The 14363-nt window shown below is 41.9% G+C and overlaps 1 protein-coding gene across 1 annotated transcript; it reads right to left on the bottom strand.

Annotated features, from left to right (window-relative positions):
• Nucleotides 1-10543: 10543 nt before the first annotated feature.
• On the bottom strand, nucleotides 10544-10918 carry LOC139191897 (uncharacterized). Its single transcript, XM_070812928.1, has one exon. It carries the CDS (start codon nucleotides 10916-10918, stop codon nucleotides 10544-10546), a length of 375 nt encoding a protein of 124 aa, XP_070669029.1.
• Nucleotides 10919-14363: the final 3445 nt, after the last annotated feature.

Raw genomic sequence — 14363 nt, 5'->3', positions numbered from 1 at the left:
GATTTCAGGTTCCGACTGATTGCCTTCTTTCTCCTTGTCTTGCAGGTAAGAGCAAGGGTAAAGGAAAAGACAGGGAAAAAGCATGATATGAGATACTCTTGCTTTCTACCCTGATGATATGAGATACTTTTTCTTTGGTGTCATTTGTTTACAGAGGTATTCCTGGAGAGGAAGAAAACTGAGTATTTCGAGAGGCTCTGCTGGGAGTGTACTCTCGAAGGTGAGGAAGAGTTGGGCATTTTTGCAAGTTTGCTTTGCTATGGAGGATGAAGGTCGACATATATAGGAATTTCCCGATAGCCAGTAGTGGTACTATTCTTTTACTCTTGTCAACAACCATTGGGTAATTAAAACAGTAAGATTCAAGCGTTTTGGAATTTGTCATAAATCTTTGACAAAGTTGCCCGTGCTTTCTGCAAACTAAGGTTACGTGTGGAAGGTGCTGACAAATCCAAAAAAGCCGGTCCTTTTGAAATTAGGAAAGCGGTGCCTCTTCGATCTCTGAACGGCCATGTTGCCTCTTTTTTTTTTATAGAGGCATTAATCGTGTTCGAAAACACACTTAGAGAGTTGCCGCATGTAGGAATTTCCCTGTTTTTTTTGTATTTCTGAGAATTCGATTTACCCGACCTATATGTCTTCTCTAGACAACGTATGGCATCCATCATTCTTATCCTCCACCGGTCCTCTTACAGTTGGGGACTCTGTGATGAAGAATGACATAACCGTTACGGTGGTAACTAGAAATCTTCTCACCCCCAAGGACAACAGGATCCTTTCCAGGCGGTCTGATAAGCTGGCTGTTCAAGACTCTCTGGCTTTCAGTGTTCAGTGTGCGAGCTCCGTATCAAATATGGGCCAACGCATTCTTGCTCGAACTCGTCAAGTTGAGTCACTGAGGACTGAGGTGGCGAGTCTTAAGCAAGAGATGAGAGGGCTTAAGCATGAAAACAGAGAGTTGCACATGCTTACCAATAGTTACTCGACGAGCATGAAGAGAAAACTTGACTAGCTTCAAGAATCCGAAAGGATTCAGAGTGACCATAAGATGTTTGTGGCTTTACTCCAGATGCACCTATTGCCTTCGTCCTCTAGAGTTTTACCGAGTGTTAAGGCTCCAAACAATCAACCTCTAGCGTCACCTGATCAACCTTTGTGAAGGCTCCTTTTTTTTTTTTTTTTTTTTTTTTTACTCATGTAAAATGTACATTTATGTAAATTTTTAAAGAAATCAATAAATGAGTTTCGTTTCATTCAATGTATTTTTTTACTTTATTATATATTTTTATTTATTTTTTATTTTTTGTTTCATACGAATCCATCTTTCAAAGCAATGATGGCCATCATTGCCTTTTTTTATTTATTATTTTACACTTCTTTTTTATTTATTTTTTGATGTGTGAATCTGTTTCCTCATATTGTGATATTGTGATCATCTAATTGCTTTATTCAAGCAATGTTGATCCCATAAATTGGCCATAAACCAAATAGGACGGCCATAACTTCCTTCTGCTATGGACGTTCTTCTTTGCTCTACTGCTTGCACTGCATCTTGCTGTTTGTCTCCATGCTCTTGCTTTCGGTGCTAAGACTCCTTTTTTTTTTTTGTTATCCGTCGAATTACACTCAGCAAATTACAAAACAATTAAAATAACTTTTGCTTTCTTAAAAGGGAAGAAAAGGCATCATCATTGCATTGTATCTTGTTGTCTGTCTCCATGCTCTTGCTTTTGGTGCTAAGACTCCTCCTTTTTTTTGTTATTCGTCCAATTGCACTCAACAAATTACAAAACAATTAAAATAACTTTTGCTTTCTCAAAATGGAAGAAAAGGCATCATCATTGCATTGTATCTTGTTGTCTGTATCCATGCTCTTGCTTTTGGTGCTAAGACTTTTTTTTTTTTGTTATCCATCCAATTGCACTTAGCAAATTACAAAACAATTAAAATAACTTTTGCTTTCTCAAAAGGGAAGAAAAGGCATCATCATTGCATTGTATCTTGTTGTCTGTCTCCATGCTCTTGCTTTTGGTGCTAAGACTCCTCCTTTTTTTGTTATCCGTCCAATTGCACTCAACAAATTACAAAACAATTAAAATAACTTTTGCTTTCTCAAAATGGAAGAAAAGACATCATCATTGCATCGTATCTTGCTGTATATCTCCATGCTCTTGCTTTTGGTGCTAAGACTCCTCCTTTTTTTTGTTATCCGTCCAATTGCACTTAGCAAATTACAAAACAATTAAAATAACTTTTGCTTTCCCAAAAGGGAAGAAAAGGCATCATCATTGCATTGCATCCATTCGTCCAATTGCACTTAGCAAATTACAAAATAATTAAAATAACTTTTGTTTGTACCATACTTAGGGCCTCCGTATTTAGATCTTGTATAAATACTCAGAGGACTCAAATGTAATTATGTAATAAATGAAGGGGCAAATATGTAATAAGGGGATGAGCCCTTAGTCTATAAAAGGGCATCCTTATCCTCACAATCCTCAAGCTCTCATCCTCACAAACAGAGAGCTCTCCCAAACTCTCTCTTTTTATGAGAGGCTCTCACCCTCACAATCCTTTCACAAACAGAGAAATACAATATCAGTGTGGACGTAACCTAAACATTGGGGGTGAACCACGATACATTTTGTGTTCTTTACTTTCTTGCATATTCACGATCGGATTTACGTTGTTCCAAGACCTCCGGTTTTGTGCATCAACATTTGGCACCGTCTGTGGGAAACGACATGAAAAGTTATGTCAGTTTTCTTTCATTTTTTCATCTCACCACCGTGAATTTGCAAAGAAAACCCAAGAACCAAACAACCCAACACCCACACTCAGAGACACACCCATTCAATTTATAGAGAGAAAAAGAAACTTAAGCATAAAAAAGAGCCCCAAAGAGCCCCAAAGATTCTTTCTTTTTTACAGCAAGTTCGCACTGCTCTCTGACTCTTACTGTCCTCCTCCACTCAGACCTCACGGCAACGCCTAGTTAAAACCGAAGCAAAAGCGAAACTGTTTCGAAGGAACACACGTGACGGGTGATGAATCTCTCCCATGGCAGAGGAAAGAAAGCCAGATGCCCAACTGTTTCAGCTTTTCTCTTGTCTCCTCCAACAGGTGGAAGCATTGACCAATGAAGAAGAAGTTTAATTGCGTCCAAAAATCGAAGCCCTTGGATTGGAGGTTACAAAACCTCCGTCGAAGTCAACGCAGCATCTGGACGAGCTGGAAATAGCCAAGGAGTTGGATAAATTATCGGCATAGTTGGATGATGTAGATAAGATGATTTCTTCAGCGATGGCTGTAGATCCTCAGGTGAAGTCACTGTTGAGTGGTACTGCTGATGTATGGATGCCAGTTATTACTTCCACTGTTGATGAACGACACAATTTTACAACTTTAGCAGCAGATGATAGCCCAGAAGCAAAAAAGAGAAGTTCCAGTTAGCTGTTGACACCTTCCAACATCGGGAAGAAAAGTACCACTAGAGATCAATAGCTAGCTGGGTGGTTTGGGTTTGACAGAGAGTGGAGTGTGGGAAAAGCTGAGGTGGACAATAAGGGAGCGAGTTGAGCTATGCTGTGGTGACTCCGTGAGCCTTTTTCAAAAAATGGTAGTGGCTCGATGAACTCAAAGATGTTCTGTATACTGCAGACGACCTATTAAATGAGATCAAGACTGAAGCTCTGCGGCGAAAGCTCTAAGGCGATGAATCCGAAAGCAGCAGCAGCAACAAAAGTGCAGAGGAAAGGCAAAAGCAATCAAGTGAGCTACAACACAAAAGCAAAAGAAAAAGGCGCAGTGGGAAACAAAAGCAAAAGCAAAGTAGAAAAAAAAAGAAAAGAACAAACAGAAACAAAAGCAAAAGCAAAGTAGAAAGCAAAATAAGATAAAAAGAAGGAGACATAATTGCGGTGGTGATGGCATGCAGAAAATGAAATTATAGGCATGACCCATTGAACAGAGGGTCAGATTTATTTTTTGAATGATGTAATTTATTTTTCTTATATTTCAGAGATATCTGTATAACCCCATCAGAGGGTAATCATATAAAAAAAAACGGCAAGCCCAAAATAATGGGCTGGAATGTTATGTGGAGGGCGAATGCCCATATGCCCAAAAGAGTCAGCCCTCTATCATCACTAACCAGGTGATCAAAAGTACATCCAGTACTAAAAAAAATTATTCGGCAGCCTACCGCTATTATCACGAACCAGGTGATCAAAAGTATGTCCAGTACTCCAAAATTATTCGGCAGCCTACCGCTGTTATCACCAACCAGGTGATCAAAAGTATGTCCAGTACTTCAAAATTATTCAGTAGCCTGCCGCTATTATCACCAACTAGGTGATCAAAAGTACGTCCAGTACTCCAAAATTATACATGAGCATCACTCATGTCAATCATACATAAACATTCATGACCATCACTCATGTCAATCATACATAAACATTCATGACCATCACTCATATCAACATTCATGAGCATCATTCATGTCAACATTCATGAGCATCACTCATGTCAACATCCATGAGCATCACTCATGTCAATCAACATAAACATTCATGAGCATCATTCATGTCAATTAGCTTCGAAAGCTTCATTTACAGAGCTCCAGTTTTAAAAGCTTCATTTACAAAAGCTCCAGCTTCAAAGCTTCACCTACAAAGCTTCAGTGCATGGTATACAAAGACCGCCTCCGAACAAACCGCCATTTCGGCCCATACATGGATTGAATTTGAAGTCTCCAGCCAACAGACTCTATTGACTGAAGACTTGGGGGACTACACTATGTACCATATATTGGGCTTTCACAACTGGGCCTCATGAAAAATACTTGGAGGACTTAGCCTATTATTTATGTATTGAGGAGCGAGACCTTATTCTATAAAAGGGACTCCTTCACTTTCATTAGAGAGCACCCATTACTTATGTATTAAGGAGCAACCCCTTATTTTATAAAAGGGACTTCCTCACCTTCATTACAGAGCATCGCCGACAGCTGAGCAACCGTCTCGCCGCGAGCATCACTCCTAACCCATCACTTATGTATTGAAGAGCAAGCCCTTATTCGATGAAAGGGACTCCCTCACCATCATTAGAGAGCATCGTCGCCTACTGAGCAATTGCCTTGCCGCGAGCATCAACTCTAGCCCATCATTTATGTATTAAGGAGCGAGCCCTATTCTATAAAAAGAACTCCCTCACCTTCAACACCACAAGCCGAGCCAACCAAGGTAACATAAGCCACAAGCTGAGCAGCCTCGCAACATGTTCTACTTCTAGTTGAGCATCATTTCACATTGAGCACCGCATCATATCGAGTATTCAGTTCTAGACGACATCTAGTTACTTCGGCCTACACATGGACTGAATTTCAAGTCTCCAGCCAAAAGACTTTCTTGACTGAAGACTTGGGGGACTACTGTTTGTACCATACTTAGGGCCTCCGTATTTAAATCTCGTATATATACTCGGGGGACTCAAATGTAATTATGTAATAAATGAATGGGCAAATATGTAAAAAGCGGAGGAGCCCTTAGTCTATAAAAGGGCCTCCTTACCCTCACAATCCTCAAGCTCTCATCTTCACAAACAGAGAGCTCTCTTAAACTTTCTCTTTTTCTGAGAGGCTCTCACCCTCACAATCCTCTCAAAAACAGAGAAATACAATATCAGTGTGGACGTAGCCTAAACATTGGGGTGAACCACGATACATTTTGTGTTCTTTACTTTCTTGCAGATTCACAGTCGGATTTACGTTGTTCCAAGACATCTGGTTTTGTGCATCAACAACTTTTACTATCCCAAAAGGGAAGAAAAAGGCATCATCATTGCATTGCATCTGTTCTGCAATGTCGATCAAGTTTCTTAAATCCAGTCGTATATAAATAAACCCTCATGTAAGGCTTTAGACAGGTATCTGATCCCCATCCAATTTCCTTTAAGTTGTAGAGTGCTTGGGCTGTGCCACGACTACCACTGATCACCTCTCGTTGTGCTTTATTTATTACGCTTGTTGCCACAGGTTCAGGTCTTGCTGTGATTTTTATTTTCTGCTGGGCACCGAAAGGATGTCGTATATATATATATATATATATATATATATATATATATATATATATAAACACACATACACATGGTTCATTGTGCTTTTGATTTTGACTAGCATGTATGTGTATATATATATATATATATATGCACACATACACACACACACACATATGCACACACACGGTTGGTGGGTTTTGACTTTCATGCGACCTTTTTTTTTTGACTTTTTTTTTCTTTTTTTAAGGTACACAGTGTATATTGGTGAATTTCCTTGCTTGTTTCGACGGAGGTTCTTTTGCCCGCGCTTGGAACTTGTTGCAGTGCATCACTTTTACCGTGCGGGGTTGTGCAAAAGACTGCAGCGAGTTTATGCTATGCAGTACTTTTTGGTCATGACTTTCCTCGAAGGTGACTTCGTCATACCTCTTGCCGCCGCTCAGAAAGACTATCTTATAGCTACCCTCTTTGCCGTGCTGCTCAAGTTTTGTGGCTGATTTTTTTTTTTTTTTTTTGAGGTCATGGTATTTTTCAAGTGCTTTAAGAGCAGCACCATCACCATTCTTGTGAAGGAAGGTGATTCGCAAGACAAGGGAACAACGTTGAAGCTTTATGCGCCACTTACTGGTCCTAAAGCGCTTGCTCTTCCCGCAAAAGACAACTCCATGCATATTAAGTCGTGGTTTTATGAAGTATCTTGGGAATTCTGTTCAACCAGATACAAAAAAGAAGGCATGCACCTCGAGGATTCTTATCTTGAACTCTTCGTACCATGTTCGTGACAATCATCTGACCTCGTCTGAGCTTCTTGGTGATCATATTCGTAGCGGAGCTATGGCTTGGAGCAGCACCTTGTCGACTACTAGAGAAGCTACCTTTGTTGAGTTTTACTGGGAATGGCTCTTGAGCCGTTCCAAAGATGTGCTTACCAACATGGGCCTTTATCATGCTATGTATGCATCTTTGTTCAGTTATGATTGTCATCCTTCCGTCCTTCGTGCATTCTTTGAGCATTGGTGTTCAACAACCAACACACTTCACACGGCTTAAGGGGAGATGTCAATTTCACTTAGGGATATTCACAAGATAGGAGGCTTGCTAATCCAAGGAAAATTTTATGACGAGGTTGTTCCTAGTGTGGAGGAGTTTTCTTATTGCAACAGTCGAGGATTGCCTGCAAGTTGCTGCTATTTGTTTTGGGCGTACCATAAGCTTTCCCAAGAGGCCCCGGGTAACTCAGGCGTGAAGATTTCTTCATGGATCCAGTTTTGGTATTGGGATGTCATGAAGTACCAAAAGTGTTTGAAGAAAAGTGGTCGTAACAAGACAACCAGGCCTAAGGGAGACTCAGATCCGTTAGGTGTCAATGGTCAAGCTGGGCGCCATACCCCTACCGAGTTGAAGGCATTTGAGGATCTTGGCATGGTGTCAGAGCACTTGGAAGAATCTTATCTAGCCGCTTTCTTAGCTTGTTGGCTTTGTAAGTTCGTTTTCCCTAAAGACGACATCAATTTCGTCCTTCCCGGAGTCTTCAAAGTTGCTAGCAAGATGGCCTCAGGCGAATCTTTTAGCCTTGCTATTTCGGTCTTAGCCAACATTTACAATGGCTTGGGTGTTGTTTCAAACTTGGTCAACACTAAAGATTGTGCTACAGTACTTCCCTACCACTACTTGTATGGTTGGTCGGGTGAGTACTTTGGCACTCATTTTTCTTCGTCAACTTTAGACAAGTTAAGGTCTTCTTCATCGACTTCAGTTAAGCTAGAGCCTTTGATGACGAAGTATTCTAGTGTGTTTTCTGTGAAGGGCCTTGATGATTTGCAGGCACAAACACTGTTTAGAAGTTATGAAGGCTTGAGGATGGATCAGCTGGCAAGAGTGGGCTCGGTGCGATGAGGTATCATGGATGATTCGCATCTTTACTTCTCAGACTTGTCTTATTTTATAAGTCTTCGTTCGGGGTATGTTTCTTTGCGGCAAGAAGACCGATGCATCGTTCAGCTGTATAGTCCTTACCATTTTAGCAGGTAATTTAGTTTTGTCCAAAATGTGCCTGGCAAGCTAAAGGAAAAAGCCCGATTGGAATCCTTGCAAGCCGTGTATATGCATTGGGAGTCTTATACCCATGCATGTACAAATGCTTCTATCACCCTGCCGGCCAAAGATGAGTTCAAGAACAATCTGGTGACTCGTGCTTACGTAAATTGGTGGTTAAAGGTACATTATGAAAACTTGAAGACGGCAAGTGGTACCAATTCTTCTTGCTTACATAATGATGCACCAAGAGAAGGTTGTTCTATGATTCATACGCAGCTGGTACCGCTTGATTGTGCGAGTGCAGCTCCTTTGCAAGATGGACCTGTGGTTTTAGTTCCTCAACGCCTGTGCTTGTCTCCTCAACATCCGAATCCTTATGAAGAGGCGGATGATGAGGTTGATTCGTGCAAAAATGGATTTGTTTAGCAACAGCGTCAACAAATTATAAACAAGCGACCACTTGAAGGTGCTCAGGCTGATAGCGACGTCAATTTTCGTCATAAGAAGAAAGAAGCGTTTAGGCCTTCTTAATTTGGTGGTCATGTGTCACTTGATAAAGATGTACATATTCATTTCTTTCTTGTGACTTACTTTGCTTTCATTGTTTTAGCTTTGATTTCTAACATCTTTCTTTGTCTTGTTTAAGTTGGGCCTTCTTGTTCTTTTGATTTGGCGAACACAGGCATTCATTCTTATATGGAGATTCTATTTTAAGGTAATTTACCTACAGACAAGGAGATTGGGAATCCTCCTGGTGCAGAGCCCGTTTCGAATCCGCCAAGTTGCCCTAGTTTGCCACATGTAGGTGAGGGTATGCAAAGGCCCGTCATGCGTCCAACACCTTTGCTAGCTAGCTCTGAGGTCTCTTTAAGAGGGCCGAACCTTTGTGGTATTGAGCATCTTATCCATCGCATCAGACTTAATGTCGCCATGGATGTCAAAAGCCATATTGAGGAGAGGATTTCAAAATGCCCATGGGAAGACCTTACGTTGCTTAAGGAGGATTTGTCGAAACTTGTTTTTGCAATTGACAACCTTAACGTTGATTCCTCGCCCTTGAGGGTCCAGATTGCCGAACTTATGGCCACCTCGACTGAGTATTCTTCCTTGTGTGCTATTTCCTCGAAGAAGTTAAGTCCAGATGTTAGAGCTCAACAACTTGCGGTAATGGATTTATCAATTGCCCAAGTCTGGTCTTCTCAACAAGCTGTTTTGGAAGATTATCAAGTTACAGGGACCTCTTTAGCTTCCGTCCGAGTGCGTCTACAAGAGTTGGAGCGGGAGCGAGAGCAGTTGGGAATCAAAGAATCATGACTTGAAGGTGTTCTCTCGAAGCAGGAAGCTACAATTTCTCAATACCAGAATGAAATGTCATGCCTAAAGCAAGAGAAAGGCATGGCTATGAAGTTGCCTACCTTGTCTCTCACCGATGTGGAGACTTTGAAGACTTTGGAAGGCCTGCTTGAGGATCGTTTTTGTAGTTTTAGAGACATAGTTCTCTAGTAATGTCTTCCTTAAGCCTTGTTTGTTGTTGATCATTGTAATAAAGTTTTGTAGCCAAATCCTTCATTTTAAAGAAATAAAGTATTCACATTTTGAATTTGCTCTTGATTCTTTAAAGTGTTTGCGTTTTTATTGATGATGTGACTGTACTTGAAGTTTTGAAGTTTCAAGTTGCCTGCATACCCTCGGTTGAGGAGGGATCAAGTCATGACGTAGTTCAAATACATTTGTTTTTTTGGATTTTTTTTGTGTGCCGTGCGCAGTTTATGCTTTTGTGAGCCAGGAGCATGGTCCATTTGTTTTAGGGGTAGTATCACTTCAAGAATCTGCCATTGATGGGGCTGATCTTCAAGCCGTCTTCTGCCATGATTAAGTATGTGCCATTAGTGTAGACTTCTTGTATTACATAAGGTCCATCCCACTTTGATGTGAACTTGCTTTTTGTTTTGTGAGTTGTGATGATAGACCTACGCAATGCAAGGACGAGATCTTCCATTTGAAAAGAACGAGGGTGAACTTTCTTGTTGAAGGCCTTGGAGAGTCGTGCTTGATAACACTCCAAATGTTGTTGAGCTTCGAGCCTTCTATCATCTAGCGCTTCCAGCTCTTGAAAGCGTAACTTTGCATTTTCTTCATCAGTCAAGCCTTCTTGTATGGCTATCTTTAGTGAGGGGATTTGACTCCCGAGCAGTAGAACAGCTTCCACGCCATATACGAAAGAACAAGGCGTAGCTCGGGTAAGAGTCCTATGTGTTCTCCTATATGCCCAAAGTGTTTCGCTTCTTCTTTCGTGACAATCTCTCTTTGTTCGGCTGCGTATGAAGTTGGCGTGGAATTGGCAAGCTTGGCACCTTTTGGCATGTTCCAGGTAATCTTTCACCATGCTTGGCCAATAGTAACCCATCCTTTTGAGCTGGAAATGTAGGAAATGTATCTTTGGTCCAGACTAATGCGTTCCGCATACACCTGAGTGTGCTTCTTCCATGGCTTGATTGGCTTCTTCCTCGCCTAGGCATCTCAGAAGTACTCCTTCAAAAGAGCGTCGGTAGAGTGTTTCTTTGTAGTAGAGGAAGCGAGGTGCTCGTTGATGTATTTCAGAGCGATGTCTAAGATCATTTGGAAGTTTTCCATGCTTCAAGTAGTCGATCAGCGGCTGTCTCCACTTTTCAACATCGACTGGAAGTACCGAGATGACGTTTGTATCATCCAATATCATTTCAGTAACGAGCGAGATCAGGTATCTTTGGCAAACTGGCACGTCTGCAGCTTCGTCTTCTCCTAGTGTCATACTCGAGGCTAGGGTGGCGAGAGCTTTTGCCATTTGATTTTCTTTTCTTGGCACATGTTCTAGTGTCACGGCCTCGAACTTTTGTAGCAACTAAGTTGCCAGCCAGAAGTATGGGACGAGATTATATTTCCTCACCTCATATTCGGTTAAGAGTTGATTGATTATGAGCTTGGAGTCGCCATATACCTCAAGGGCTATGATTTCCATGTTGATCGCCTTTGGGAGCCCGATGATCAGTGCTTGGTACTCAGCAACGTTATTGGAGCATAGTTCACTTCGTTCGAATGAGTAAGGTAGTATTTGCCTTTGTGGCAACATGAATACCACTCCTACCCCCGCTCCGTCTGCTCGTGCGAATCCGTCGAAGAACATTGTCCATGTCAAGAAGATGTCGATGTCGAACACCTCCTAGTCATGCAAGTTGTCTGAGATTTTCCAATCGGCTGGGATTGGATGATCAGCGAGGAAGTCTGCTAGCGCTTGTCCCTTGACGGCTTTAGCTGGGATGTAGTTGATCTCGTATTGATTAAGAAGCAACGCCTATTTAGCTAGTCACCCTGTCAAAACTGGTTTGGATATGACGTATTTGAGACCAAGTCAACCTTAGCAACCAAGTGGATGGTGTAAGCATCCATGTAATGCCTGAGCTTTTGGATGGCAAACACCAAGGCGAGGCACATCTTTTCTATTGGGGAGTAGTTCAACTCGGCACTTGTGAGAGTTCGGCTGAGGTAGTAAAGCGCTCATTCTTTTTGGGATTCATTCTCTTGTGCCAAGAGTGCTCAAACTGAACTTTCCTTAGAGGCGATGTACAATATGAGCGGTTTTCCGGGCACATGTGCCCTCAAGACAAGTGTACTTGATAAATACTTTTTTATGCTTTCAAAAGCATTGCGGCATGCTTCGTCCCATACGAACGGAACGCCCTGCAAGGTTGAAGATGAAACGCCTGATGAAGGTTAGTCATCCTTGTAGACTCTTCAGCTCATGCAAGTTTCTTGGTTCAGACATGCTTTGAATGGCCTTGATATTTGATTGGTCCACTTCAATGCCACGATGCTTGACAATGAAGCCGAGGAACTTTCTAGAGGTGACGCCAAATGCGCACGTTAACGGGTTCATCTAAAGGTTGTAGTTTCGCAACCTTTCGAACACTATTCGTAAATCCTTCAAGTGATCTGATCTTTTCTTTGTCTTGACCACCACATCGTCTACGTAACATTCTATATTTTTGTGTAGTATGTCGTTGAAGATTTTCTGCATTGCGCGTTGATATGTGGCTCCAGCGTTTTTTAGACTAAAGAGCATCACCTTGTAGCAGTAGATACATTTTGAAGTGCAGAAAGCTGTTAGTTCCTCGTATTCGAGAGCCATGCGAATTTGATTGTATCCAGAAAAGCTGTCCATGAATGACAGTGTTTCATGGCCAGTGGTTGCATCCACCATGATTTCGATGATTGGCAAGGGGAAATCGTCCTTCGGGCAAGCATTGTTGAGGTCCCGGAAGTATACGCAAACACGTATTTGTCCAGATTTCTTAAGAACGATGACGATGTTGGAAATCCACTTGGGGTATTGCACCTCTCGAATGAAGCCTGCTTCGATTAGCTTGTCAATCTCAACCTCAATTTGTGAGATGATCTCCGATCGATATCGTCTTTGAGTTTGCTTTATCGGTCGCATTCCAGGCTTAACTGCAAGATGATGCACAGCGATGACAGGGTCAAGGCCGAGCATTTCCTTGTAGGTCTAAGCAAAGATGTCTTTGTACTTTAGTAGCAGTTGGTAATACTCATTTGTCTCATCTGCACTTAGCAGCGCACTTACAAAGATAGGCTTCGACTTCTCTTTTGTGCCTAAGTTGAGCTCATTGAGATCATCAAACGTGGCTTACCCCCTATCCTCTAGTTGTGGTGGTGCGGCAATGACGTCTTCATCTGGGATTTCATCTTCTTTACCTTCTTGGATCGTGACGTGGAGACGTCTTGAACTTCCTCTTCAGTGTCATCTTTTCGGGCTTGTTGGTGTGAAGATTAGCCGGTGTAAATGATGGTGTGCCTTCTCATTTTCAGTGATCCAATTGTGTCAACCTTCAAGATTGCTTGGTGTTTCATCCTTGAAGGAATAGAGCTTCGAACATCATATTTTCTTGCCAGACCGTCGAGTTTTTCTTCCTTTGGCGTCATTTCCCTATTTCTAGAAGGCTTCTTGTTGTCTTCAAGTTTTTCCAAAGCTGACCATCGCAGAGGAAAGTTAGCCATGTTGCTTCGTTGATTGGGTTTTGACAACCTTTAAAAAACAGAGCATTAGGATGTTTGTGTGTTAAGCCTCTTGAAAACGGAGGTTTGGTCTTGACGACCAATGCGATCAAGTGCCGAAATTCTAGGCCTTGAACGATTCATCCTATCGATGACTGACGTCCGATGAGCTAATGTGTTTAGTGCTAGCATTTTTCGCTATGCTTGAAATCTTCACGGGTGCATTTGGTGTGAAGCCGAGCCCAACTTTGTTGTTGTCAACTCCATAACCATGCTCCTTCAACTTCTTTTGAGTCTTGGTGAGGTTATGTTCTTTGTCGTTGACAGTGTTTGAAACCTTCTCTCCAAGATTCGAAGAGGAAGCGAAGTCATACCCAGCTTTCAACTTGAGCTTGTAGGCGTTTGGATCAAAACCTTCTTTGGTCCTCTTGGTTGGAAGAAAGCTTGGTTCCACCCCCTTTGGCAGAGCTTTTATGAAGCCTTGTGGTAGTCTTGCAACCTTAGCATTGCCTAGCTGTGTCAGTGGAAAAACTGCATTCATCTTGGGCAACTTCACATTATCCTTGTGCCACTATGTCGACTTTACTTGCTCTGGTTTCAAACGAGGATTGACCATTCTTTGTTCTTGACATCAGGATATATCGGAATATGGGTGTGTTCGATCCTTCTGAAGGCGTCCTACTCTCTTTGGTTGTTGCAGGTTTAACAAGCTTGTCATCATTTTTGCCTAAAAATGGCACGGCTTGCCATTCTTGCTTTTTAGGTGTTGCTTTGCCCGTGGGTTTGATCTCTTCTGGAAGAGCTTCAGGCACTATGTCTTCATCCATGTAGAACTTGGTGTCTGCGAAGTGTGATTCCGCTTCGGTGAATGGCTTGGTATCACCTTGGATCACCTTTACCTCTTCCTGGTAGAATTTTAAGCATTGGTGGAGGGTGGATGGTACTACTCCATTTTTGTGGATCCAATGCCTTCCTAGGAGCAGGCTGTAGGAAGTTCTTGCATCAATCACATGGAATATCGTGCTTGATTTAAGTTCACCAATGGTCATCTCTACTCGAATCATGCCCATCGCTCTTTGTCTTCCTTGATTAAAACCTTGGATTAGTAGATGGCTTAAGGATAATTCATCCACCTTGATGCCGATTGTGGTCATTGTTGACTTCGGCATGATGTTTATGGCCGATCCACCATCCACAAGCATGCGGCTGACTTTATACTC

This window comes from Malus domestica, chromosome 15 (genome assembly GCF_042453785.1).
Source record: "Malus domestica chromosome 15, GDT2T_hap1".
NCBI classification, from domain to species: domain Eukaryota; kingdom Viridiplantae; phylum Streptophyta; class Magnoliopsida; order Rosales; family Rosaceae; genus Malus; species Malus domestica.
The sequence above is the reverse complement of the archived record's forward strand: the minus strand, read 5'-3'. Positions and strand labels throughout refer to the sequence as shown.